The sequence below is a fragment of the Agelaius phoeniceus genome, chromosome 9 (assembly GCF_051311805.1).
Source record: "Agelaius phoeniceus isolate bAgePho1 chromosome 9, bAgePho1.hap1, whole genome shotgun sequence".
Classification (NCBI taxonomy): domain Eukaryota; kingdom Metazoa; phylum Chordata; class Aves; order Passeriformes; family Icteridae; genus Agelaius; species Agelaius phoeniceus.
The window spans coordinates 7,063,835-7,091,392 of NC_135273.1; the positions used below are offsets into that span (position 1 = coordinate 7,063,835).

The window sequence follows — 27,558 nt, forward strand, 5'->3', positions numbered from 1 at the left end:
AATAACCCTGTTGAGGTTTCCTCAGCAGGAGGCACTGAGATCAGGACACCAAATCCCAGGAGACACAAACAGGGAAGGCAGAAGGAAACAGGGGATGCCAAAGGGATGGGGGATACATAAAACCCCAGCATCAGACACCAGCTCCCCTGTCTGTGGCTATTCATGAACCCAGAACTATTTATCTTCCTGGAGAGGGTTTGTGTGCTCCTCCAAGGACTGGATGAAGTGTGAAAATCTCTGTTCCTGTGGCTGGATCCTCTTCCTCCTGCCCAACTGCAGCCATGGAAAGCCAAGGAAGGCATTGCAGGAGCAACCCAGAGCTGGACTTATCAGACCCTGATGCAGGACAAAGAACTCAAATCCTTGTATTTATTAGGCCTGACTCTATTATTCTACCACTATAAGACTGACCACATTTGGGAAAAACTGGAGACAAAATAAATGTCAGTTTTTAAGTGTCCTTCAGGACAGCATAGGCTGTGAGGAAAGCACACAAAGAGAACTCTGCTGTGTGCTTGCTGCTGCCTGAGGAGCTGAACGGGGACAGAAGGAGTGTGACAGGGGGAATACTCCAGGAATTCAGGAAATTCAACCAGCTTGATGTTGAATATTTCCAGAGATGGGACACCTAACACCTCTCAGGGCAACCTGGGTCAGTTTTAACACTCCTGTGATACAGAACTCCTTCCATACATCTAATCTAAGTCAAATAGTACCTTTTAATCTGGGCAAGAAGCAGAAGTGCAATTTAGGTTTTTAAGCATAAAAGCAAGCCTGCATGTCTCTGACTAAAACTGAAATTGCTGGAGGATATTCTTTCTCTTCAGTTGTGTTAAAGCAAGGAGCACTTTGGCTTTTACATAAAGAACTTACTTCAGCCCAGAGCATGCCCATAGGTTGATAATCTTCAGTGCTGATGTTTCTTTGTCTACTATTCACATCCCCTATCTCCTTCCCATCACCCTGTGAGGGCTGGCAGAATGCACTCAATTAAAAAAACAAACAAACAACCAAAAACCCTGAAACCTACTTTTTTTTTTTTTCCTAGACTAGAAAAGTAGTGCTGCAACACAAAACAAATTGGTTTCCACCTCCACCATGACACAGAATCTAAAGCCTTGCTGGGGGGTTGATGTCCTCCAGGACAGGGCGTTCTGGGTGAGGAAAGCTTGCCCAGAGAGACCCAGGAGAGGTCAGGAGAAACTGGGAGAAGGCCCCAGGAGCAGCAGATGTGAGGAGCAGCAGATCCCCAGCAGTTCTGTGAGGTTTGATCAGTGAGGATGAGATTCCTCTGGCAGCAGAGGAGACACAGCCCCCTTGTCCAGCAGAATGCTGAGGGGCACGAGGCAGGATTACATGGGGACAGAAATGAATTTCTTTCTGTTACCTGCCCCCTTTCCTCTTGCTTGATTTTTTTTTGAAACAGGCTGAAAGCAGGGGAATTCTCCAACAGGTCTTGGCACATTCACTCCTAAAGCCACTCTAAAAATTCTGTCTGTAGAGAGGTATCCACAGACTTAACCTCTGCCTCCCAAGGCAGCAGAACCCCACCCCAAACAACACACGCCATCAGTATCACAGCTGCAGATCCCAGTGTTTTCTGCATGAGTAGCTTTTATTGGCAGCAGGATTTGGGGATCTGAAGATGCTGTCAGCAAGCAGTCAGAGTCTGCAGGACATCCTCCCTCACGGTCTCAGAGCCACAGAAACGGTACCTGAGGATAAAGGAAATGAGAGCACCTTGAGCTGTCAGCAGCTGCTGAAATTGTACAGGTGGATTTACACTGATGGTAACACAACCTGATCTTCATTTCAGACAAATGGACAAACCTTGAGCTTCTAAATTTGAACTATAACTGCTGGGGAAAGCATTGATAGACTATATTCATTCTGCTTCATTCCCCACCTTTAATGTTACAGTTTTGGGGTCTTTCCCCCAATTTTGTGCTACCATCTCCATAGAGATGATCACAACTATTTGTGCAAAGGCCGTAAGTCAGTAGAAGGGTGAGTTCCTATCTACAGGGTTACACTTTGTCAGCAAGGTGCTTTGGTGACTGGAAATTACAACCAGACTCAATACCTCTGCTTAAGGTGAGTCCAAGTGCTGCTTGGCTGTAATAATTTCACTTTGCTTGAAACTGTTTCCACCTCTCATGTTGTCTTTTAAGTGATGGGATTTTAATTGCTCATTTGAAAATAGAATAAATAAAATTTAAACTGTACCTCATGTTCTAGATGCCAACTCATGATGTGGATAAAGTAAAATAACTGATCAAGAAAATAAGGAAATTCATGTTTAAAGTCCAGGAAAATTAGTAAAACTGGATCAGAAAAGCATGCTTCTATAATCTGAACATCCAAGCTGTGCTTTACAAAGTGTAGAGAAATCCATTTTAGCCTTTTTCCCTCAGCTTTATAGGTAGCTTTTCAGTGCAGGCTCCAAGTGTTAGTGTTCCTCATTGGAAAGGTGGATTTATTATCACCATCCTTTCTAGTCAGTCATGACCTTAGGAGTCATCAATACCAACGGAATACTTGGCTGGTTCCAGCTGACAGTGAACCAGACCCACAAATAATCTGTTTTTGTGGACAGAAGGAGTTTAGCAAGAATGATGCTGACAATCCAAGTCAGCATTAATTTTTCTCACCCAAAGGGTTGTACAAAAAATTTGCTCTTCTAAAGCTTGGAGAGATTTTCAGTTTTTCTTTGAGGTTATTTAAGGCAAAGGGTTGAAGTAGCAGTGAATAGAACTATGGATGAACAGTGTCTTGAAAGGAAGGAAAGAAAAGGTTTCCTTGAGAATCTTTTCCTTTTAATGCCTTAAATAACTTTTCTTGTGGAAAGGCTTCCACTCCACTTATAATTTTGTCACCTATCTTCTCCAGTAACTTTCAAGGTTTTCACAATGGATGTACTTACTCTCTTCTATTTTGCCCAACTTCTACTGTGATAGTTGCAGCTCCCAGTTTAGGAAGAGTTGGGTTTATCCAGTTGTTGTTCCAAAGGAATTTGACCTTGGTAACTTCTCCTACATTAACTTCTGCATCAATGTAGGCTGTGTAAGTGTTGTCTGGTTTGAGGGTACCCCTGTGAAAAACAGCATTTTATGGATGTGAGGCATGGCAACATTCACACTTAATTACCAGTCTTGTCAAAGGCTCTGCTGTGGTGGCAAGAGGGTAGAAATTCAGCAGAGAGACAACACTTATCCCATTATATGGCAGCAATATTATAGCCAGATTTCTGATGTAATTCACCCCAAATCACTTTTTCAGAGGCAGCAAAGGCAGGTGGGCCTGAAATGCTGCCTTTTTGTTTCTCTCTTCACAAGATCAAATAAAACAGAATTATTGATGACAAATACAAATTAAGGGTTCTAGAAGAAAAGTTTCTTTTCTATTGAATTTTTAACTTACTCGGTGATCTGGTGCTGCTTTGTGTTCCCATTAGTGCCATAGAGGGCAACATTTACATATCCTTTTACTTTGCTCTTTCCAGAGAGGGTCACGGAAATTTTGTACCTCCAAACTACACAGAAGAAATAGAATTACTTAGACTGTACCCAGGGAGAAGCAGTCCCCAAAATATCAAATTCTAGGTTTGTTTTTTTTTTTTGCTTGTGTGTCTGTACAGTATAGTTGAAAACAGAAAATACAAAACACTGGTGAGTCAAATCTGTTATGTCCTAATGAGATCAACATGAGAAACAGAAGATATTTGTGCTACTTTCTGGGAGAGAAAAAAAGAAAAAACTAGTCCATATTGTAGTAAATACTATACAGATCTCAGCATTTTGACCATTAAGGTTTTCATACAGAGTGAAGCTGGAAATAAAGGGGTGTAAGGGATAAATACAGATACAGAATCTAAGCAGCATGAAAGAGTTCTGAAGCTCCAGGAAAATAATTTTTGTTGATGGGAACTTCCTTTTAGAGTGCAATTGCCAAAAGGAGCTCAAGGAGGTTCTGATTTGTGCTTCCAAGAGCAAACTAAGCAGTGTGTTGTGAGTGCTGGCATTTAGGATAACTGAGGCTGTACAGGAGCTCATCTTGTCCATCCAACAGCTGTGATCAGCTTGTTCTTGGCCTTTGTCAAATGGAGTTTTTGGTATCTCCAATGATGGAGATTTCCCAGCTTCCCTGGACCCCTCTTCCTGCATTTAACCACTTCCATTGTGATATAACTTTAATACTATTTAATAAGAAATTTCCTTTCTGCAACTTCTGTGCATCGTCTCTCCTCCCTTCTCCTTGAACCTTGCAGGTCTCCAAACATCTCAGTAACCTCCACTAAACTCCAGAGTTTGTCAGCAACTTTCTTGTCCTGTAGGGCCCCAAACTGGCATTAGTGGTGGGGCAAAAGAAGAAAAAGCATGAAGAACAGAAGAGACTTTGCACTGTGATGAGATCTGTTCATCTGCTAAAGTTAACTGTCCAACAGGAAAATAACATTTTTATGAGGAGTAGGTAGCAATGGAAGCATTCAAAACTCACGAGGAAAATCCTTGGCCTCTCTAGTATTCAGGTAAAGTTTAGTGAACTCAGTTTTAACCTTGTCCTTGAATCTGTCTGCATAGTGACCCATAGTTGGGCATCCCTCTTCTGGGCATGGGAAACAGGTTCCCTAGTGAAAATAAATATATCTATTACAAACATTATCCAGCCAGACAAGAAAAAGAAAAAAAAATAGTCAAAGGATTTATTTTTAATAATGCTTTCAACAGGATCCATCCTGAAGCTCTGAGAAATACTTACATCTTTAAAAAGATTATATGAAGGACAAGGATAGCCTAAAAACCCGTCGGGGTAGATGATACTGTCCGAGTAGTACTTGTAACTCCTCAGGTGATTGCAAGCTATGAAGTCCCGAGTTCCTGTGAAAAGATGCCCCCAGGTTGGTTCTCCTTTTCTCTTCCCACTCAAGGAAAGAAACCCATGTCACTGGGACACCTCGTTCCTCCTCAAAAGCCTCATCTCAGTTCTTGGAGAATCAAACGTGAGGGTGGAACCTTTCTTGCCTCTCATGCGCTCACCCCAAGGAATGATTCCCTAAGGAATGTCACTGGCTCAACAGGTATAAAATGCAAACTTGAAATGCTTTGTGGAACCGACTGTGCAGCTCAGCCCAGCCCCTGCCCCTCAAAAAACACTTATTCAAGCAATCTGACCGAGTTTAACAATAGAAACCAGAGCTGCCTGCAGCAGGTCTTTTGTAGGCAACAGTTTCATTACCATAACAAAAGAAAACCAAATGAAAAGTATTTAACAGTGAACTTCCTAGGGCAGTGCTGATTTGCTCCAGCTGAGGGCTTCAAAACAAAATTATTATTATTTGGGAGGTACTTAAGAAAGGGAGACTCTTAAAATTAAAATAATGAATATATTATTTTCCTTTGTGTTGCCTGTATTTTCCTGACTTCAGGTTAAAAAGAAGACCATATACTACGCAGTTATTTCTTTGTGCTTTAATTCCCCATTATGATAACAAGTTTACTCTATAAAAAAAAAAAGAGGGGGGGGGGGGCGAGAATGAAAAAGTAATGCCTCCTAGCTGCATTGAATAAAACCTGGAGTAAAAGGCTAGCGATCACAAATCAGATAATGGATTCCCAGAGTTTCAGTTGTTTGCAGTAGTGTAAGAAAGAGCTCAGATAACGTACTGAAAAATCTCCACAGCAGAAATCTTCGAGGTTGTTAATTTATTTTTTTTATTCTTATGCGCAATTTAATTTTAGAAATATACATAGGAACCCTCTGATACTTAGAGATTTCGTTAGAACCACGTTAAACAACAAAGAACAGAGTATTTGAGCAACTACGTGCCCATCTTTTTTTAGCTGCCTAAAAATAGGCACAGTGAGAGCACTTCATTGCAACTCTGATTGTAATCTGTAACTTAACAAGGAATCGAATTAACTGCTCTATCTATGAAGAATTTCAGCCGGAGAGAGTCTCCCAGGAGTAGCTGTGAACATCTTTGCCCAATTCCACCAGTGCTGCTGCTGGGACAGCTGACACAAAATGCAATGTGTTCTTGAAAGACCCTGCAAAATGTCTGGCACAGCTCCAGCAACTTTTGTTTCTGATATTAGATCCTTTAGAGGAAACGCATTTTCCAGAGGCAAACCCTTTGTCTTGTTTATTTTTTAATAAGCTCTGGAAAAGTGGTGTGTTTTGAGCATTTTAACAGCTTGGCTGCAGTCTGCAGCTGGTGGATACACCAAAAGCTAATGCAAAACACCTGAATTCAGGCAAGATAAGTGGCTACACTTTGAGGGGCTCCCCTGAATTTGTCATGCAAACAACACCTTACCTTCCCAGATGCCATCGAGATCTACAATCTGTGAAATAGGGTTCTTGTCACAGCCGGGCATCTCCTCTCCTCCGTTTGGATAAAAGTCAAGATGTCCTATAGCTGGCCGCATGCCAAAACCTGCAGCATTTGAAACAGGGGTAAGCACGTTTTAAATTAATGTTGTCTCATACCTGTGGCTGCTGGCTTCATGTTTACCTGTGCACGGTGTTTTAGGCCAGGAGCTGTTAGTGACTGAAGTGGGGAATTTGTTCTGTTGTGCCCCAGCACAAAAGCCTCGGTGAACAATCAGGACACTGAAGTGCCACGGGGCATAAATAATTCAGAGCAGTAAATAATAAATTATCAGTAGAGTAGAGTTGCATACTCACCTAAGTTGGGGATTGTGGGAGCTGAGTCTGTGTGGATAACATCAACAAATTCTGCATCAGATTTATCCAGTCTGACTTCAATTGGAGTGCCTTGAAAATAAGGTTGTGCAGGGTCCAGTCCTGAGACAAAGAGAGTAGTATTAAGTATAAATAAAGAAATGTAGGTGTAGAATCATTTTATATATTGATGGTATATAATGAATGTCACAAATATAGTTGCCTATGGTTCTTATATCTAAGTAATACAGGCATTAATAAAATGAGGATGTTTGCTCTCAACGTCCAAGTGGCTTTTCTCCCAGGAAGTCACCTGTGGAAAGCCTATTAAATTTCACTGCTTTACATACTTACAACAATACTGAATGCCAACACTTGGAATTAACTTTTTTTTTCTTTTAATTGAACTTCTCTTTAATAACACTGCTCAAACTGAGGTTACTGTGTATGCATCCCAAGGAGCTGATCCACCTGGGTGGTTTCTGGAGTCCCTTGCTTGAGAGTACTCAGAGGAATTTGTGCTGATAGCACCCCCTGCTTGGAGGTGTTGAAATGTTAAAACTGCCTGCCTACATCAAGGTCCAGTCAGATTTTGGGAAAAACATCTAGTTTTGAAGCAATGAGCTTTGCTTTTGAACCTAGCAGAAAATGGAATCAATTAGCTTCCCAAATTGCTGTAGCAATTTCAGGTGCTTGTAAAGTCTTGCAAATTGCACAGCTTTAGCTGCCTTATACTTGCATCTCTTCTTGTCCCTAGGCAGCTTATTTTGGGTTTGCCTTTAAACTGAACTTTGTAGACTATTAGTCCAAGTTTCACCAAGCCTGAAATCCCTGAGGAAAAACAATTGAAAAGGGTTTTGTTAATAATGTTCAAAATTGTCTTTTATCCATGAAAGGCCGCTCTGCTTAATGCACATTGCCCTTGGCATTGCCTACGTGATGAATAAGGAGACCAAACCCACAGCTTTAACCTCTGGAAGTACTGAATTTAAAAAAAAAAAAATCCCTTTTCTGTAACATATGCAAGGAAAATAATTATCACACTCTTTTGCCCGCTTAGCACAGCCCTGCTCCTTGGGGTACGGCGTGAGGGGAGCACAATATTCCAATTGCCCCTGACTGTGCTGCAGCCCAGAGATGGGATGATTCAGATCCATAGTGGGATGATTCAGAGCGGGTAGCAGGGCTCTGTGAGGTGTCTCTGGTGGGAGGAAGGTGGCTGCAGGCACTGACCTGTAATTCTGCCGATGCCCGGCTGCCTCCGGCCGGCCTCGCCAGCCGCGTGCGCTCCCAGGCTGTGACCGATGATGTGAACGTCAGCTGGGGAGTACCCGTATTCCTCCTGACAAAACAGCAAAACACACACATTGCCATGCCCCTTTGCACCAGCAAACAGCAACAGGGGAGATTTGGAAAGGGCTGGGAAACTACTTTAATTTGCCTGCTGGCTCAGAATCTCCTCTAGGATTTCAGCGTCTCTTTGCCAGTTACTTCTATTCAGCACAGAGATTTTTCCAAACCACCTTATTCAGCTGCTGCCCTGGTTTGGAGACTGTTATAACTCCAGACAGCTCTGTCAAGAGTCCTGAGGGGCTCTGTATCCTTCCAGAGGGCCCATTAAGTTTCACAGAATGATTGTCTGAAGAAGAATAGGCCAGCCAGGAACTTTTAGTTACTCCTGGCTGGAGTTACACTTTTGGTTATACGCAAACCTGGAGGAGACCATGAGATGAGAAATCCCTTTAGCCTTTTTGGACAGGAATTCAGTAGCTGCAATGCAGATGTGGAGAATGAGAGGTGGGTCAGAGCACTGCTAGACCCAGCACACTCTCTGGTTTTAGTTACAGTTCTTTTATGGGAAATATGTGTTGAAAGCAATTAGATTAAGGGAAGGTTTTAGACCAAGCTTCACTTGCCATGTGAAGCAGGCTGCAAAAGGAGCCATCCCCTGTGGGTTTGGGCACTGCCCACTGCAGCTTTTCCTGGGGCAGCTGGTGGGTCCTGCTCGTCCCCAGCCAGTGCTGCCAGCTGGTTTTCTGGTGTTCTTGAGAGCTCACTGGTTGTCTCCATGAAAAAGAAGTTTGCCAATCCATTATTTCTGCGTATTTAGTTTTACACTGTGTTTGTCAACATCTACAGAATAACTCTTTGGCTGTACTATGAGAATTTCCTTTAGAATTTCCTCTCCTTAAGTTGGCAGGCCTCTCTGCTATCACATAATACTCTTCTTTTTAAAAATATTGTGCTGTTTGTTTTCAGCACATCTGACTGTGGAGTAAAGGACAATATTTTCTGCTGGTTACATCCACATTTGTGGAAGTTCCAGAGCTGCATTTCTTTCAAATCAGTACTATAGTACAGCTTTAGGAACAGCAGACTCTTACCTTGAGGACATCCACAAAATAAGAGATTTCAGCGCCCACGATGCGGACGTTGTTGGCTGCCTGGGTGTACTGACACATTGCACCTCTCTGCCAGTTCACACAGATGCAGTTCACATCTTCCACAGTAAGCATCCTCTGTTTTGTAAAACAAAAGTAAAAACCATGGTAAATACAGTATGGGATCAGTTCTTGTTGGTCATTGTGGCTCAGCTACTAAATCTTGTGTGAACTTGTGTGAGAATGATTTGAAAACCAAAGCTGTAGCATGGATGTGTGCTCAGAGGGGTTTGTGTGATCACACAGTGCTGGAAGAGGGTGATATGTAATGTAGTAATAATTTCAAATACTCAGAGCAGTATTTTTTACAGAAAGGAGAACAATATCAATAATGAAACGTTCAATTTTTATTTTCAAACAAACTTGGTATGTAACACTAAATAAGAGCTCTACTTATGCACCCATTCACTTCAGTGATTTAAAAGTACTACTTTAACTCAAATTCAATTAGAATATTTTTGATAGTTAAAGTCAATAGTGGTTTTCTGATGCAGATTTGTAAGAAAGAGAATGTGTTTTTATAAGATGGTGCATAAACTGTTGGTGCTCATTTAGGATTTATGGCTTTATTTGGAAATATGTATATGCAGGCAGAGACTTTGCCACAGAATCAGAAGCTTTACTGTTCTCCATTGAGCTGGATTGTTTGGCTAAAAGTACTTTGTTTTAGCAGCTTCAGTACATGACAACAACTGACAAAGGACAAAAAAGGCAATAAAAGTGTCTGTGACCATACTAGAAGTGGTAAAAATCAATTTGCAGATAGGATTGTTGCTTAATGGGAAGGAAAGCAAGTAATAGATACACATAGGAGGATTGATGTATTCACAATCCCCTTTGCTCTGCTCTTTATTGAAAAGATTCACTGAGACCAATTTGTTTCTAAATATAAACTAGAGTATTGTGATAAAACACAGGCTGCCATAATAGATGAAGAATTCAAGGATTTATCTCCTGCCTCTACATCCTGGAAAATTGATCAAATGGATTTAAGGGACAAGCTGAAAAAAATATTGTGAGATATCTCATTGATTGTGAAGTTCCAGGAAACAAACCTCTATTTTAAAATGCAAAATGTAAGACAGAAAATTATAAAAGCATCATTCTGCTTCTGATATTTGAAACAAATTATTAACTGACAAATCCAACAATCATCCATCATTTTTCTTTTCATCTAGCATCAAAAAGAAGCAGGCAATGGGGATGCAATAAATGTGAAATACCTTGATTTTAGTTTCACATTGTTCCTCATAGTGTTCTCATAAGTAAAATAGGAATACATTATTTTTAAAAATTGTATTTCTGTTAATGGTTAAAAAACCTTATCCTCAAAGTGCCATCAACTGGTATTTTGCTCTGTGCTGCATGACTAGGGGCTTTGATTACCTCCAGCAGCAATTAAATCATGTTTGGAGGACTTGAGAAAACCACAAACTGGAATTGCACTTTGCATAGGGACAGAGTTAGGAAATAATTTGTGGAATTAGCACAAAAATCAATAAAGCAGAGTGCTTTACTACATCCAGTGCTCATAGCAAGTCCTAGATTGAAAGCTTTGTTTGAAATGCTCCCCTTGAGGTCCCCTTTGGATGTACATTTTTATGTCTTTGTTGCTTTTGGCAATGGCCAGCTCAGGTGCTCAGCCTCCTGCACTCATGTGGCAGCCCAAACCTTCCTGATAGTCCTTCCACATCTAGAAACCTTCTCTTGGCTGGAGAAATAGGATGCAGGACCTGTGAGTCTGCAGTCATTTCTGGAATCATCCCGATCCCAGCCAGTATCTTACCCCAGGGCTTATGTTCTTTTTGCCAAGAAAAAGGGCACCTACTGAGTCAAATCTTTTGTCACTCACTTCACTAAAGAGAAAAGCTGAATTCATTTAACCTCATTATTTCCTCAAGGTGCAAAGCTACCTATTCAATTTGGTAACAATCTGAAAATGTGAACTAATTTTTGCTTTCTTATCACTACAAATACCATGAGAAAAATTGGTTAGAAATAGAGAAAACAGACAACAAACATATGAATGTGTTTATAAATGCAAACTAAGGGTGTCCCTGTGGTACCTACCTTGCACATGTCTGACAACCAGTTTTCTTCTCCATTGTCTACAAATCCATGTACAATAAATCTGGTCTTCCTGCTTGCATTAAAATTTGAGGCCTCGATTGTTGACTTATCAACAGCAGACAGCTCCTACATTAATGTAAATAAAAAAATAAATTAGCATAGCTAAGAACTTAATAAACCTGCTTTCTGTAAATAAGTTTTCAAAACTGCAAAGACCCGAACTGTGCTTATCTGTGCAGGTGCTTAAAAGTTTTGCAATGTTGAACTCATCTGCAAGAATTCACATGAAGGTTCATGTGAATTCAAACCAAGCTTTGACACCCATCTTAGAGCAAACAAGACTTCAGTGTGCTTTCATTTTATTTGTGGAAAAAAATTGCCCCATAATGCTCAGTTTCCCAGTAGCTCTCAGTGGGCACCCTGCCAAGGAGCTGGAAGAAGTGGTCTTTTGCATAAAGTGGCAGTTTGGCCATTTTTAAGGAACACAGCTGGAGTCTGTGTTTAATTCTGAGTTTTGCATGGGATGTACCAATGTTCAAACTAAAACAGTTCTTACTTGAAAGTCACCCATGTTCTCTCTGGTGTACAGGAGGAAGCGAGTGTTTACACTCTCTGGTTTCCAGGGTAATTTGTAGACTGGCCTTTCCACAGTCCCAGACCATGGTGCATCATCTGTGAAGCACCCAAGCCTTTCATAGCAAACTTCTTTGCCTGTAGCATGAAGACAAAAAAATAAAAAGGAGTGTGAATGGGCAGAGGCAGAGAAATGGAGCAGTCAGAACTCATAGCATGGCTTGGGGGGGTCTTTTTTTTTTATTCTAGAAAATCCCACAGTTTATAGAAAGCCAAGACCAGCATTTGCCCTTTCCTAGATCTTGAGGAGTTGCAGTTTATCCCAAGGAGAGAAGCCACCTTATTGCTCATCAAAAAAGTCTTCAGAGGATTCCTTTGTGGCATCCTTGGGTACCCTCCCCCAGCTGTTGCTTTGCCCAAGGCAGAGACAGCTGATGAGTTTCTCCTAATGCCAAGCCAAAATATTGCAGATAATCAGCAATAAATTGAGACTGTGCTGAACAGCTGACTGCACATGGGAAATCTTATAGCACACAAGCCAGTGTCCTCTGCTGAATACAAAGCTATGTCCTCATTAGATTGCCTCCCCCCTTGCCCTGGCTTTAGAAGAAAGAATTTCCTATATTTAGGGAATTCCCTATGTTTTCCCTATTCTAATTTCTTTAGAAGAAAGAATTCCCTATGTTTAGTAGAGCAGTAGCTTTGTTCTGAGACAGGAAACATCAGCTTTTCTTGCTCATTCTTAGGGCAGAATTCCCAGAATGGAGAAGAAAGACAACACTCACACCCTCATCCCATCATTCCTGTATGGAAAAGTGAACCACATTTACCTCAATAAATAAGTTTTAAGCCACCAGGGTGTAGAATAACACCTAGAAATAGGTGGAAAATACAGCAGAATAGAAAGGCATTACAAACACTAACCCCATATGCTTACCTTCTGCTGCGCTGAGCAGAAACAGGGCAAGAATCCAAATTCCAAGCATCTGGAACAGTAGAAAAAGAAGCAGCTAGGATTTGCTAACCCACTCGTTTAGCAAGAACACTCAGCCCCCTGGTGCTGAATTTTCTCAAGGTGAGCAGAGTGCCTGCTGTATCCCTGACTGCTGTGTGCCAGACACACTCTGTGTGAGTCAGCTCTGTGTTTGCTTGCTCCATGAGCTATTGGGGGCCATAAATATACAGAAGCATAACTTAAATCCAGGCTGATTTTTTTCCTTCTAATCAGCTGTACAGGAGCTTCTTTAGAATTAGCATGAGGATTAGAGAACATGAGCTGCCATTCCTCTCCACACTCCTGTGCTGTGAGAAGCCACAAATCTGATGAGGTAGAAGGAAAAAACCCCAGACCTGAACTACTTACGATGGAATCTTGGAGCTCCTGGCACTAACCTGTGAACATTACATGTGCTTTTATAGTCTGCTTTATCCTTGGAAAGGTTCCTAGAAAGATAGGAATATTTGTTTCAGATGATAGTTTATAGATAAACTGGCAAACAACTTTAACGATTGGTTTCTCTGATAGCTCCAATATTCATGGACATAGATTTCTGGAATCAGTGAGCTGGATCCCAAAATATGTTTGGAGGTCCAGAGGCTGGTAATTCCCAGGCAGCAACTCATCAGGAGAGGCCCATGAAAGAGAATTATATGAATTATATGGATCTGTGTGTCTTGTCTTGGCTGGGAAGGCTTTTATTTTTGGTGTTGTATAGCTGGGGTGAAGGAGATCTGCTGGGGGAGTTAGTAGGGAACCACATCATTTTTAGGCTCCAGTCCTCTCCCTGTATCAAGTGACTTCAGATGTCAAATGCTCCTGTGTTTTCTGGGTCTTTTGAGGAGGGCTTATCCCTTTTGGAAAACTCTTAGTGGGCTTGGTATATTCTTTTTATGGTGAAAGAATCTGACCTTCTCCAGGCATCACTTTAATTTCCTTGCTGAATTAAGTAGATGTAGGACAGTTGTGTAACCACTGGGATCCTTTCTGTACTACCCATGAAACACAAGCTTTGAGAAAAGTTCTGAGAGATTAACTGAGATTAACAGTTGTGTAACCACTGGGATCCTTTCTATACTACCCATGAAACCCAAGATTCGAGAAAAATTCTGAGAGATTAACTGAGAATAACAGTTGTGTAACCACTGGGATCCTTTCTATACTACCCATGAAACCCAAGATTTGAGAAAAGTTCTGAGAGATTAACTGAGAATAACAGTTGTGTAACCACTGGGATCCTTTCTATACTACCCATGTAACACAAACTTTGAGAGAAGCTCAGAGTGGTGAACTGAGAGCAAACACACTGGAAATATATACAAATGACATGCAGAATTCCCCCAGACACTGGGATATGGCTGGAGTGTTACAAAGCTCTGTAGATTGTTCTAGTAGAAACATAACTAAAAGGTGAAAAAAAGCAGTCTGTGCAAAATGCACAAGGCAAGGTCTGGCAACCCCTTGGACCTGTTTGTCTCTTGGAGAAGGCCCTAAGTGAACTCAAGAAGAAATGACACCTGAGCTGACTCCACTCAGAGAGTTTCATCAGCTTGGCTCTGCTTTATGGCCTTTTATGTTTGCAGAGTTGATGTTCCCTGATCTCCACCTCTGGGAATGACCAAATGGATACCAGGTGTTCCACTGCTATCATCAGTGATAATGGAGTTTATTTCTTTAAACAGCTACATTTTATTTTTATTAAGATACCACCTTTGATACTGATTTAGAGCTCAGTGCTCCTGTCTTTAGTTGAAGTGGAATTTTGGTTTGTAAATAAGTTTGTGTCAGTGGAATCACACATGCCCCAGTGCACTGACAAGATTTAACATTTGTTCAAAATGTGGGGAGAATTTTTTCCCACTTAATTAAAAAGCTGGTGGAAAAGATTTGGGTTAGGATTTTATCCATTAGTCTGCTGCTCCTATTCAATACTGTAATAATACAGGTCAGACAGAATAAATGGACAATTCCTTAGGTCAGTTGGATTTCAGCTGCTTGCTTCTGCTTTGGGAAGGCTGGGCAGGGCTGGGATGCAGTCCCTCAGTACCATGCAGGCTGCTCTGTGCCTGGAGAAGATGCTCTGGTCCTTGTGGTCCCACTCTTGGGGGCTTTGGAAAAAGGATGGGTTTTGATTTAAAAAAAAAAAGTAATACATTAAGGCACAGCTATGCTTCTCCAGTCCTGAAGAAGGTGTAGCCTGGAATGGGAAGCAGGAGAGGAGAGGACTGTATTTCTGGTGCTCAGGATGCTGTGGCTCTCTCTTGGGACACTGTGGAGCTTCCCAGCATTGTTCACTTTTCCTTGCCATGTGTCAGATCCCCAGGAGACTTGCAGGACTCAGAACTGCAGGTCTCTCTGGCTAAACCTCAGTCTTGTGTTTAATTATGCTTTTAATTTTTTTACACTTGTGTTTAATCAAGGATACAGCAAGGCTGGGGTTTTTCTTTAAAAAAAAATCATTCAGAAGTCTATACTCATAAATGTTTTCTCATAGTATTTCTGCCCCTATTTCTTAGAACTTTATCTGCCCAAGTGCTTGTATGCCATTTATCAGACATGGGGGAATGGGAGTAAATAAATTATTAACTCCTTCTTCATTAGCTCAGAGTTTGGGTTTTATACTTGGAAAAATATCCACTGCCTTGGTCTCTTACAGCTGCAGGAGGCTCACTCATGCCATGCTTTGCAGAGCAGGAATGGCCATTTTAAATGTGAAATGGTCAGTCCCAGGTTTTGCAAAGCTGGTTACTCAGAGTTTCTCTTCAGGACTCTCAGTGGGCACTGCAAATGCTTGTGTTTGAAATTAAACAGCACCCAGGAGCTGGGATTCAGTGTTTAGTTCCTTCCCAAGTGTGGAGCACCTGATGTTTGCCTTGTCTGCCTTTTCAGGCAGGTGCAGCACAAAGGGCTGTGCTCACCTGCTGCAGGAACCTCCTTGTGCTGCTCCTTGTGCTGCTCCTGCCCCATCCCAGAATATGCTCTGGGGGCAGTGCTCCTGTGGGGGGCTGCAAAACCCTCAACAGCAGCACAGGCTGCAGAAAGGAGGCGTTTCAGACCTGCAGGGGTGCTCTGAGGACGTGTGCTGCCTTGAGAGTGTTTGGTAATATCCCAGATTTATCTGCCAGCGTGGTGGAACTCAGCTGTTACCTTGAGAACAGGCAGAGTGAAGCTGTGCACTGTTTGAAATGGATTTTTAGTATCTGTGATTTCTGGTTGCTCCACAGTTACAAGCAAAATAAACGTGGCTCAAACATGAGAAACATTGATATGTGTGTTTGCAAAGAACTAAAAAAAACCCAAAGGGAACAACAATTATTTTTTTTTAAGTTGCTTTAATTGTGTTTTGTGCCAAGATCTCCATGCACAAGACAGGGTTTACTCAGCTGCCACGTACAGACCTTGGGGACCTCTAGCAAGGTGTAAGTAACTGAGGCTCTCCATATGCCACAGTTCCATGGCCACAAAGAGTTGACCTGGGAAGGAAAAAAAAAAAAAAAAAGCTTGAATCAAGATTTATCTCTTTTTGCCCAATGAAAAATGAAAGGGTGCCAGCTGTCACCTTGAGGGCTGCTAGTCCAACCCATAATCCCACTGAAGGCTTCCTAATAGCCTGCTGCAAAGTTATTAACATCTGCTATGACGAGTAACAAGGTGAATTTCCTTCTTTTGGGGGCCAGCTGTAAAATTTGAGGTTTAATATGCTTTATCTTGGTTTGTAATTGTTTTGCTGTGGAAAAGCTGAACATTTCAAATTATTCATTGCTGTATTCTTTCCCAGACAGTTATTCCCTGGTGCATAGTCAAACACCTGATTTTTTTTAAATTTTTTTCTGTCCAAAGTACAATGCCTTGTATTTTTCCTTATTGAAATTCACATTGTTGATTACAAACCATGTGTCAAATTCAGGAGCATTTCTCCATCTTTTCTCACAGGGCTTTTTCTCTTGCCTTCTGACCTCTAAATGGGATACACTCACCTATGCCCATCTGCTCCATGTATTATATTGACTGTTTCTGCTCCCAGTCTTGCCCAGAGCAGAGAGAATATGGCTTTATTCCAGCGAAATTCAATTTTTGTAGTATTTTTGGGGTTGATTTCAACATCAAGATACTGTGTGTAAACATCATCTTGAGAGAGGTCTCCACTGCACATAGAAGGAAAAATGGTATCACTAAGTTTAAAAATGGTATCACTAAGTTCAGAGATCGCTGAAATAAATCACATGCTCCACATTATTTTCAGGTTTTCCCTTTTTTTACAATAGAAATTTGCATTTTTGGTGTTCTTTGCAAGAGCACAGGGCACTGGACCAGGGCTCTGAATGAGGAGAGGATGAAAAGCAGTACAGGACACTTTAAATGTGCCCGTGGCAGGAGGCCATGGGGAGGTGGCAAGAGTGAGACTGGGGCTGTCCCCAGAGCCCCTGTGTGCTGAGTTTGCAGGGATCACTCACCTGGAGTTCAGAAACACAGAACTCATGGAAATGGAGATGCCTTCCACTTCCTTTTACAACCATCCATCTGCCCTCATGGCTCTTACTTAAGTAACAACTTCTTTCCTATCTGATGTGAAGCAGAATATCTGCAATGCAGGATGAGTCTTAACACTGCTTAAATGTGTGGAAAGTACGTAGATTAATGCTAGCAGCATTAAATACTGCAGAAAAATATTAATCTAGCTTACCTGGCAACTTCATATTCTTTTGAGTTCCCCTGTGTGTCGTAGTAAACCAGGTTTATGTCCCCCCTCGTTTTCTTTACACCAGACAATTTGATAAATACTTTTTGTCTCCAAGCTGCATAAATAAAAACAAAAACAAATCCAGACTATCGTTGGTGAGCTTTAATGCTACATTGCACAAGCCATGTAGCATTTTCTGTCAGGCTATTAGCAGTTATTTATAGAAGCAGCACAGGTGCAGGGCTGTAAATCACATCAAGGCACTTTTCAAACTTGTGAACAACTGCAACAAACCTTCCCCACTTACTAGCAAAAGGCTCATCTGCTGCTGTATTCAAAAAATACTTTTGGTCTACTCTCTTCAATTTTTCTGGGAATCTGTCAGCATAGTGCCCCATCATTGGACATCCCTCCTGTGGACATGGGAAACAGTTTCCCTAGGGAAAATAAGAGCATCAGTTAATGAGGAATGTTATTTTTCATGCTAGCCCTTATGAAATTAAGGCTCCAGATGCTGTTCTGATCTCGCAAAGCTTTGGCAGTACTGTGTGTTTTCATAACTTAACACCAAAACCTGACAAACTTGTTTTAGATAATTGCTCCTGCACCCAAGAGGGTGCAGAATGGGCAGGTTTGGTAATAATGAGCCTGTGTATGGTAATAGCCTGAAACTTGTTAGCTCAAATGTTTTTCAGTTAGATTCTAGTGCAAAATACAGGCCAGTTTTACCCTCCTAGTCAAGGGGGACTTGCCTGCATTCACAAATGGGGGAAAATGGAAGGAGCAACGTTCATAAATGTGTTTAGGAGCTCTAATCAGTGCCCAATGCAAACTAGAGAGTCTGGAGGCTCTAAATGTAGGAATTAGTAGGATAAATCTACCTAACTTACATTCCCTTTGCAGAAAGGTTTGGGGTGAGAATTCCACGAGCTTTCATATCTGTCCCCAGTATTTTGGTGACACCATTTATGCTTCAGGATTCCTTTTCCAGGCTGGAATAGTGGAACTGCTGTGTGCTGTGCTCCCTCCTTCCCAGCCACTCCATGGGACCCCAGCCACCAGCATCCAAGTGCTGGCTGCTCCAGAGACCTCAGCCCTTCCTAGGCTGAAATACTTACTTTCTTAAAGGCTTCATAGGAGTCACAGGGATATGCAAGGTACCCAGTGGGGTAGAGGATACTTGCAAAATAAAACTCGTGGCTGCGTGAGTGGTGGCACCCCCCAAAGAGTGTAGCATCTGTTGGAAAAAAAGTTTAAAGTTTACAAGCTTTGATAAAACAACCTCCCCTTATCTTCTGCAAGAGTTGTCCTTGTCTCACCATGGAAACAGCTCAGGCACACAACAGAACAGCAGCATGGGCCTGTAATAATTTCTTTTTTGGTCTGAATTTCTAGTTGTTGCAGGAGAAATTGCTGGTTTTTTGTGTTTTGTCTGGAGAATAGTGTACCATTGCCCTAAGATTTCCAGTGAGGTGCACTGGTTTGCTATGATGTAAGAGTCTCCTTTAAGAAGACAGTCATATATACATACATACATATATATATATGCACACACATCCATATTTACATATACCTACACACACATTATATATATGTGTATGTATATATATATATACACATATATATACATATATATATATATATATATATATGACATGTCATAGCAAGATACCATTTGTTACACTTTTAAGGGCTTAACAGAACATGGAGAATCCACTAAACTGTCCAAAATCTCTGAAAATAGAGAAGTCTCAGGTTCAGAGGTGAGGCATGTACAGTCCCTGGGAACACTCAGTGCTTTTACCTAATTCATGCCTTAGAGGTGTAAATGCCCTTCACAGCACCTGCAAGAAACCAGAGGTGGTGCTGTCATGCTGCTGATTTGGCCTTTCTCAGCTTGGAAAGTCTCCTGCTGGGGTTGTTGGACCTGCAGGCCCCCTGCTTCCTGCCTTTTTGGGGTCTGCATCTGATTTCAAATTACAGAAGCAGAGCTTAGGCATGTATGACACCACCTTTCCCTGCAGAGTTCTCTGCGGAGCACTGTTCTGTTCCAGCCTTTGTTGTTTCTTACTTCCTTTTAAGTTAGGAGTAAAAAGGCAAAAAGCAATTCTGTTCTTCTGTTTTCTCCCAAACAATGGGCAGTTTTCACCATTCACATTTCAGAACTGAACAAAAAGTAAAACATTAAGTGTGTTGGAATTGCATGTTTACCTGCAATGATGGCTTCAAAATCGCTTTGTTTCATCTCTGGAATCAAATCAGCGCATCCAGGCATCACAGTTCCTCCATTTGGGTAAAAGTCCAGGTGCCCAGTGGTGTTATACATTCCAAACCCTGAGAGATGCATGGGAAGGTGTCAGTGCCTTGGTGCCCATGCCTGCAGGTGCCCCCTGGCACAGGAGCACTCACCTGCTGCAGGGAAGTGAGCAGCATTGCTGTGGATAACATCAACAAAGTTTGCATCTGTAGGATCCAGTCTCACCTCGGGGGGAGTACCTTCAAAATAGGGCCCAGCAGGGTCTAAACCTAAAAAAAACCACCCAAATTTATAGGTTGAGGGAGAGAGAGAAGTGTTGCACACATTAATATATCTTTTGCCAACTTATGAAATCAGATGTTTAGTTTTGCAAAAGGCAAGCCCAATAATGATGTGAACTCCAAGCTATTTGATGTGAATTCCAAGCTATTTTTATAGTGTTGGAATTGCATGTTTACCTGCAATGATGGTTTCAAAATCACTTTGTTGATTAAAAAAAAAAGAAAAAAAGCAAATAGTATGGTTTTGTGAACCTTTCTGAAAACTTATTCCAAGAGAAGTAAATTTTTTTTCAATAGATTATATAATGGCATATTATATTACTAGGAAGGAGGTATTTATTACCCATGGACTTATCACTGGACTCTAAAGCTGTAAATAGGGAAAACTAAGGGTTTTTGTGGCTTTGTCTTTGTATGGGGCTTGATGCAACCCAGTGAATGATGGTAATTCTACAAACATGTTAGCTATGCTTATCCTTCCACTAAAGAGTACTTCACCTGAACACAGAAAGAAGATGTAATAATTACCCTGTTTCTGAGAAGCATAAATTTGGTCTGCTCTCACCACAGGTATCTCCAGCACTGCCAATAATTAAATTCCAGTCTACAGACCAGTGTGTTCCAAGTTTGGTTTTTTTTTTTTCCTTTAAACACACCCTGCCAGCTCTGCATCTTGGTGAGCAGAGTTATCCATTACCTGTTATCCGTCGGATGCCTCGGATCCTTCTTCCTGCCTCTCCTGCAGTGTGTGCTCCCAGGCTGTGGCCAATTAAATGGATTTCATAAGGGGAGTACCCGAACATTTTCTGACCATTAAAGTGGTGGTGGTGGTGGTAGGAGATAAGAACACAGGCTTTGAATAACAAGCAAAGAGAAGGTCTGACATTATGGGCCTCTGGGAACATCTAGGCCGACTTTCTGCATAGCAAACAGAGGGGGAGTTCCTTGAGTTAATTGCTGTTTGAATTACACTAAGAATTGACAGAAAAATGATCCCATCTGGAATTTTACATGCATAGTGATGAAGGGTTCACTGCTATAGTGTTGGCATATGCTTGCTGTATTCCATTATCCTGTGTGACAAATTATGGACCATCTTTCCCATTTGGATCAGTGTCTAATGTCATCTTCCATAAAAATGATCTTACTTTTTTCTTTATTTATTCTACTTTGCAGCCCTTTTTTTATGACATATCTATTCTCCATGTCTATTTAGAATATGTGATCATATAATGAATAAGATTTTCACTGCCAAGCTCAGGTGGGGTGACATCCATTCTCCTCTTAGCCAGGTGTCAGCTGTACAAGGTCTCAAGATGTTGTACAAGCTGTAAAACATCTCACTGCTGAGATATTATACTTGCATTGAAGGTGGAAGGATATTCATTGAGTTTTGTAGCAACCAAAACCAAAAAAGTTGCTAAATGCTTGAGTTTTTTACATTAAGTTTTGTAATGTGTGTACCAAAATTAAAGCAGATCTGGAGAATGGTCCTGTCTGCCTTTATTGTTAGGTGCCAGATTCCTTTGAGAACATTTTACTGCAGTGCTTCCATTTACAAAGCAGTTGAACCTTTCTGACAATGAAACTCCAGACATTTTTATATTAGGGAAAAGGAAGTCTAAGCATCATTTATGCATTTTTGTAAGGGAAGAAAGGGTGCCCTAGACTGCACATGATGCAGAAACATGTAAACACAGTAAATAAGGAACTGAACACATCTTCAAATGACCTGATATTTAGACATAGAGGAGAAAGATCCAGAAGCCAAATGTGTGAGGCTACACATGATTTTCCTGGGAAGGAACAGTAGATTTTGGTAAAGTGTTCTTTGAGCCTCAGGTTCTTGCAAGGTTGGCACTTTGCCTCACGGGCTCTGAACTTCCTCTTGCTGCACACTTTAAGATGAACAACTCCTGGCCAGGGTCAAGTCCAGTGCCAGGCAAGATTCTGATTTTCAGCTGCTCCAAGTACCCCACAGTCTTTCTGAAATCAGTGGGAAATGCTGCTGCACAAACCTTGCAAGTGAGCAGTTCTGCACTCTGTGTGCAAAAGTGAACACCTGCCTTTGGGAACTCACAGGGCTCACAGCCAGGAGGCAGCTGCACAGTTTATGGTGCCTGCAGACAGCAAACATGGAATTATTAAGTAAGGCAGCCCGTTTTGGTGGTGCTAAGCTGAGATATTAATGCACTTCTGGCACAGGTATATAATGCTGGGAAACAGGTTAGCGCTGAACTCGCCTCGTTTCCACGGAATGCTGGCTTGCCTGTAACATCATATGGAGATGTTGCCACCTACTGTCTCTAATTAATAGGGACATCTCCTCGGTCTCAGCTTCATCTGAGTCCTTTGAGGCTGTGAGGAGTCCTCACAGGGCTGATAATTAGTATAATTATCTGGATCTCAGCTGTACAGCCCTGCCTGACCGTACTGGCCAAGGTGCAAACCGCAGGCAGCAGTGCCACAGCCCCAGCACTGCACTGAGAAATGGCAGGAGCTGAAGCAGGGAATGGCAGCAGGGTCCTTTACCTGCAGAGCTGTTATGAAATAATAAAGGTGAAGGGTCCTTTACCTGCAGAGCTGTTATGAAATAAGCAACCTCAGCCCCCAGCACACGGATGTTGTTCACTGCACTGACGTAGGTGCCTTTTGCTCCCTCTTTCCAATCCACAGCAATGCAGTTGATGTTTTCCACCTCCAGTAACAGCTGACGTGGGAACGCACAAAGCAAAGTATTTAAAGAAACAAAATAGCAATCAGAGATTCAACTTCAACTGGACTAAGGATTAAAATGTAACATAAGTTTCTCATTCTTTACTAAAAGGGACTCTTCACTGTAGCCTGTACCACACTGAAACAGATCTTACAAGACAGAATGCAACAAGCCATTCCTCAAAAAATATCAATTATGAAAACTGTAATAAAAATATTTTACTTTATAAACAATTTCTATATTTGAAATGCTTCTGAAATGCCATACAGCTGCACAGTAGATTCTTTGTACAGTATTGTGGCTTTCTTTGAGGGACATTGGTAGTTTAACTAAATTGTATAAGAAGTATACTGTTTTATTTACCAACTGGGATTAAAACTGTCAAAGTTATGTCAGACTCAAAAGAATTTGGAGGAGAGAAGAAAGATTCTATTTCATCAAAGCAAGCATTGGTCAATTTGGTACTGGGCACAGTCCTGCAGAGATAGTGATTTTTCCAGTGGAAGAATCATGTTAGTCTGCAGTTACAGTTTTCTGTGAATAAGGTTCACTTAGGGTTTGAGATAGAACAAGGAGTGGTAACAAAAATCAATCCATGAAAACCAGCCAAAGGTGAATGGCAAGGAAAACAGAAGTGAAACTATAATGGATCCTGGACTCACTCCTCTTCTGTGGGGACCATAAGTTTGTAGTGTAGAGAGCCAGAAAGAACTGCTGTTTCTTTTCAATTGGAAAAAAAAGAGAAAAAGGAAATTTAGTACTTCAGATTAAAAGTGTTCATAGATCTGTGAACAGAAGTAGTGCTGTCAATTTGTGACTTAAAATCCAGTGGTGTCTTTTCCCAGCTTGGCCTTTTCCCTGCCAGCACAGAAGCAGCAGCAGGTAGAGCAGATCTTGCTTGTCTGCCAGAGCCAAGGTACACTGCTGGTTTTGTGGGAGCTTCCACATTTCATATTTGAAATGTTTTTTCCATCGGACTCTGTAACCAAACAAAAAGCAAAAATTTTGGTGGTATTCTTATGTTTGTTTGTTTGGGTTTTGTTGTTGTTTGTGTTGGTTTTGTTTTTCTCTAAGAACAAATAGTGGTGAGCCAGGGTTGTATTTATAGACTGAAACTTGAGCTTTACAGTCAGGAGGGCCCTTGGACTGAGGGAAGTTTCTGCTCCTGGGAGCAGCTGTGGTTTGGTGTCTAACCCCATGTCTGCACACGGGTGAGAGGCTGGGGACAGCTCTGCTCAGATATTGCCTTGATCTGATCTGCAGGGTTTGCAAATGGGAACTCTAGAGAAAAACTGTGCCACAGAGGACCAAGGGACCTTGATATGCTGCACCTTCCCGAGTGGGAACACTGGTGTGTGTGAAATTTAATTCTTGGTTTGTATCTTCTACTGCCTAAAGAACTGTAAAATGCATGGTGGGCATTAATGCCTAAAGGATACCAAGAGAGATGATGGGAACCAGAGGATACTGTCTCATACCAAGCACATTTCTACCACCCAGCCTGTTTTTCCAGTGCTGCCAAATCCATGAATGATGAAGGAGGTTTTCCTATGTGAGGAAAAATGTGACTTCTGGATGGTCGAGGAGTTTATCGCTGAGATCACCTATAAGTTAAAAAAAAAAAAAAGGTTTTATCTGTTCCTACTTTCAAACATTAAAAAAGGTCAGCTAGGTCATAGCCTCAGGACTAAGGGACTCTACTTTGACAGGACAAAGTCTGTGGTTTTTGGAACTCAGGGATCAAAAATCTCATCTTTCTCACTTCCACTATGGTTTCCACAGAAACTGAGCTCTTGTGGTTTTTGCTGCTCCCATCACTCTGCATGAAGGACACTCTTTTGCAGGATGTGAAGCAACCTAAAAGTGCCACATGGCCACAGGGTGTCTCTTGGCCTGAGGTGGTGAGTTTCTGCAGGGAGCAGCCCACCAGCTCCACAATTCCTGCTCCAGCTTGTCCTTTGCTGCCCTGACCTTTGGCTTCAGTGCTGCTCTGTTTCCAAGCTGCAGCCTGTTTTCCTCATTAGCCACTCCAGAAAAGCTGGAAGAGATTCATGCAAGGGCTGCAAGCAGCAGGGGTGGGGCTGATCTTCACACACTGCTGCAAGCTACTTAATTATCTATTTTTTTCTTGAGAATGTTATCTGTCTGTATTGTTTTCAGACAAATACAGGGGCTGTGATGTGAGCTCAGGGAGTTTGGGTGTGGAAGGGCTGTGTCCTAGATCATAGATATGCTAAAGTTTAATGGGAAGTAGTGGAAGCTGTATTTTGATTTATTTTATCTGCACCAGAAGTGCTGAGCAACCTGCTGCTGAGTGTATCCCATGTGCTGCAACCTTCCTCAGAGACTTAAATACATGCAAAAGGTAGTCTCCCATAACCTATACCCTAAATTTCAGGAAAATATCAGGAAATTTCTTGTGCCCCACAGTTCATTCATAATATTTTTTTGTGTTTTACCTCAAAGTATATTCATTAGTGTACCTTCAAACTAACTTCTGATTCGACTTGTTTGCCTATGGTGACTGACACAGACTTTGTAACAAGTTAAACAAGCATTTTTAGGTTCAGTCAGCTTTTGATGTCAAAAATAAATGTCACCTGTGAGTTGTTTCCTGTTTCTCTGGTGTAGAGAGAGAAGCTGATGTTCATTTCTTCTGGGGGATCAGGCAAACCTGTCAGAAGCCTCCCTGGTACCCCAGACCAGGGTGGGTCATCTGTAAAACAGCCAAGCCTGGGGTAGCAAACTTCTTTACCTGGAGCAGAAGAAACAACTTGTTTATAGGAATGACTCTCTTCTTGATGATGTATTTGAGATTAAGCAGTTTGAAGAGCAAAAAACTAAGGATTTAATTTTATGATAGATTTTAAAATTAATTTTTAAAAAGTCATTTATATGTCCTTTGTGTGTATTGCCTCAAATGGGAACACAAGCAGAGCTAAATAAACCAAGAAAAGGAGGATAAACCAAGTAAAGGCCCACACAGTGTTTTGACACCACTTTCTAGGCTTGTAAGGGATTTGTTCAGTTCCTTTTTCAAAACAGCCTAGTAAGAAATGCTTGCTAGAGTTTCTCCTGCATACCTTCTACTCCAAAGCATTGTGTCTCTGTCATGGGAATGAAGGTAACCTTGTACAAAGATTGATGTGAATATTTCCTTCAATATAGCTGTTTTTTCTAGATCAAGTGGGTCTCGTGCTCACTTACACTCAACTTTTATGTTTTAGCATTGGTGTGCTGAGCACCCTGCTGCTGGTCAGTTCTTTGTATAGAGCAGCAATATAAAAACAGATCTTGCATTGCCTTGATAGAAATAGGACACACAACTCTGAATTTCTCTGTGGATTTTCAGCACAGAGTTATGTCTCTTGTACTCTTAAAAATAAATTTTAAACATAGCAGAGCCTTTTAGCATTAGTTCCATGCACTGTAACAGACATTGCCCTACCATGACCCACAAATCATACTACAATTTCAATGTAAAGGAAAATAACAGTTATCATCTGCTATGTACCACTTCATCTGAATTCACTTTACAGTGGCAGTATTTAAAGATACAATTTCTCACCTGCTACTGTGCCAAGGAGATAAAGGGCAACAATCCACATTCCAACAACCTAAAGCAAATTGAATACACGGGTTAAGCAGCTTGTTTTGAGTGTTTTGTCCTTTTAAAAAGAGTGTAATACAAAGAGAAATGCAAAGACCTTCACCTGAAGAGGAATAACCTCACGCATTGGTCTGTGCACATCAGCCAGAAGGAGGCCTGGGGGTCCTGGCAGACACCAACTGACCATAAAACAATGTGCCCCACACGTCCTGGGCTGCCTGAGGGGCAGTGTTCCCAGCAGGATGAGGGAAGGGATGTGGATGCCATGGGACAGAGACAGTGAAACAGCAAGTGTTTCTCACAGCAGCTTGTCAAAATTTTTAGAGTTGTAAGGATGCGATAACTTGTTAAGTATAAACAATGTGCAAGTGGTTTTTCTACCTTGTCTGTCTATTCTTCTCAAGGACAGTGTGTGAGGAAGGTGTTTTTGTTAGTTAGCCAATCAAATTGAATCTATCATATCACTCTATAAAAACCACGCAGTTCTCTTTAATAAACCTTCTTTACTCTTTCTACAGTAGTGCCTCCCACCTGTTCCTGTGTCATTCTCAGCACAGGAGTAACAGAGGGATCCTTCCCCACCACTCAGATTTGCTGCTCACTGCATTTCTTGCACAGACAATACTGCATGCTGGCTGCTGCTGGAGTCAATCAGATCACAGCTTCCTGATCTTTTTTCCAGCTGTGGTGGGAGAGGTGAGAGGTGGGGTACAACGAGCACAATGGTGCAAATAACTTGGTGAGGTCTGCACTCTGGGAAGCTTAGGCTCCACACTGCAAGAAAAACTCTGATCAGATTCCTTTCCTCTACACTTTCCTTACTGGGCTTTTCCGTGGCAGAACTTCCATTAATTTCACCTCCTCCCCTCTTGTTTGCCTCAGTCACTGTTCTCAATTTCCTTTTAGGTTCCTATGGCACCCACATCCCAACATACTGCTTTACTTTTAAACCAAAAAGTTGTCACCCCTGGCCACTGGGATAGCTCATTAGAAATATTAAGAAAAAGTGGTAAATTCAGTAGTTATAATCCCACTATGTGCATAGCACTCTCCCAGGGATGTTTTTACAGGTGTGAGAAAGCCAGAAACACAACACCTCAGGGGTCCCTGACACTACAAAATGCTTTCAGAAACAAAGAAGAAACAATTGGTAATTTTACAGGATTTGTCCTTGAAGCCTGTGTGACACGTGTCAACAGGAGGAAGGTGTGATCCACCTCTGTGCTTGTTTTTGATGGAAGTGGGATT

At 41.6% G+C, this 27,558-nt stretch overlaps 2 protein-coding genes across 2 annotated transcripts; both read right to left on the reverse strand.

Annotated features, from left to right (window-relative positions):
• Positions 1–1,613: 1,613 nt before the first annotated feature.
• On the reverse strand, positions 1,614–12,754 carry LOC129123057 (inactive pancreatic lipase-related protein 1-like). The gene is made up of 12 exons (XM_054637257.2): positions 12,706–12,754; positions 11,752–11,906; positions 11,196–11,321; positions 9,069–9,203; positions 7,918–8,026; positions 6,688–6,807; positions 6,317–6,436; positions 4,759–4,877; positions 4,498–4,627; positions 3,421–3,532; positions 2,924–3,091; positions 1,614–1,715 (listed from the first exon to the last, which is right to left on the reverse strand). The coding sequence occupies exons 1-12, from the start codon at positions 12,752–12,754 to the stop codon at positions 1,652–1,654; spliced, it is 1,407 nt and encodes a 468-aa protein (XP_054493232.1). The 3' UTR covers positions 1,614–1,651.
• A 3,343-nt stretch (positions 12,755–16,097) lies between these two features.
• LOC129123479 (pancreatic lipase-related protein 2-like) lies at positions 16,098–26,437 on the reverse strand. The gene is made up of 13 exons (XM_077183561.1): positions 26,414–26,437; positions 26,269–26,317; positions 25,301–25,455; positions 24,179–24,304; positions 22,560–22,694; positions 20,682–20,790; positions 19,856–19,972; positions 19,658–19,780; positions 18,565–18,683; positions 17,754–17,883; positions 17,450–17,561; positions 16,743–16,910; positions 16,098–16,238 (listed from the first exon to the last, which is right to left on the reverse strand). The coding sequence occupies exons 1-13, from the start codon at positions 26,435–26,437 to the stop codon at positions 16,175–16,177; spliced, it is 1,431 nt and encodes a 476-aa protein (XP_077039676.1). The 3' UTR covers positions 16,098–16,174.
• Positions 26,438–27,558: the final 1,121 nt, after the last annotated feature.

Coding starts and splice junctions, on each gene's coding strand:
- LOC129123479 (XM_077183561.1), bottom strand. CDS start 26,437: ATGCGTGAGGTTATTCCTCTTCAG. Junction 17,562..17,753: donor AGCAGATGAGCCTTTTGCTA/GTAAGTGGGGAA, acceptor TTATTTATGCAG/CTTGGAGACAAAAAGTATTT. Junction 16,239..16,742: donor CATGGAGCAGATGGGCATAG/GTGAGTGTATCC, acceptor TTTCCTTCCCAG/GTCAACTCTTTGTGGCCATG.
- LOC129123057 (XM_054637257.2), bottom strand. CDS start 12,754: ATGCTTGGAATTTGGATTCTTGCCCTGTTTCTGCTCAGCGCAGCAGAA. Junction 11,322..11,751: donor AGAACATGGGTGACTTTCAA/GTAAGAACTGTT, acceptor ACATTAATGTAG/GAGCTGTCTGCTGTTGATAA. Junction 4,878..6,316: donor TCTCGATGGCATCTGGGAAG/GTAAGGTGTTGT, acceptor ATCTTTTCACAG/GAACTCGGGACTTCATAGCT.